Source organism: Pterocles gutturalis, unplaced genomic scaffold (assembly GCF_000699245.1).
Source record: "Pterocles gutturalis isolate BGI_N339 unplaced genomic scaffold, ASM69924v1 scaffold36328, whole genome shotgun sequence".
Taxonomy (NCBI): Eukaryota; Metazoa; Chordata; class Aves; order Pterocliformes; family Pteroclidae; genus Pterocles; species Pterocles gutturalis.
Genome location: NW_010121698.1, coordinates 65,189 through 65,697, shown reverse-complemented (window position 1 = coordinate 65,697; position 509 = coordinate 65,189). Strand labels below are relative to the sequence as shown.

The 509-nt window shown below is 66.2% G+C and overlaps 1 protein-coding gene across 1 annotated transcript in view; it reads left to right on the top strand.

Annotated features, from left to right (window-relative positions):
- Positions 1-107: 107 nt before the first annotated feature.
- UROD (uroporphyrinogen decarboxylase) overlaps positions 108-509 on the top strand; it is a gene marked incomplete at its 5' end in the record, with an annotated part of 2,505 nt that continues 2,103 nt past the window's right edge. Inside the window, 2 exons of the mRNA XM_010077332.1 lie at positions 108-220; positions 303-382. Of these exons, the coding sequence (XP_010075634.1) occupies positions 108-220; positions 303-382 (193 nt within the window). The remainder of the gene's footprint in view (positions 221-302; positions 383-509) is intronic.

Sequence of the window (509 nt, the reverse complement as noted above, 5' to 3'; positions counted from 1 at the left end):
GGGGATGAGCCGCTGGCCCTGGTACCACCCTGCCCCGGGCGCGGGGGTCTGGCAGGGCACCCGGACTCCTTGTGGGTGACAGCCCTTACCTGCTTTTTCATCCGCAGCCCCAAGGGCTTCCCCAAGCTGAAGAATGACACGTTCCTGCGAGCAGCACGCGGGGAGGAGACGGAGCACACGCCGGTGTGGTGCATGCGGCAGGCGGGGCGCTACCTGCCCGGTGAGCAGGCAGGGGCACGTGGGGGTGGACGACGAGGGCAGCCTGGCGTGTGCCCCGTAATGCTCATGCTGGTCCTTTGCAGAGTTTCGGGAGACCCGAGCGGCGCAGGATTTCTTTGCCACTTGCCGGAGCCCCAAACTGTGTTGTGAGCTGACGCTGCAGGTGAGCGTCTCCCAGGGTGTCTGTGTGTCCTCTGTCGCCATCCAGATGGGGACAGGGAGAAACCTTGGGTCTAGCCACCCCGGGTCCCTTGGGGACCCCACTGCCCCATGTGGTTGTCCAGGCCCTC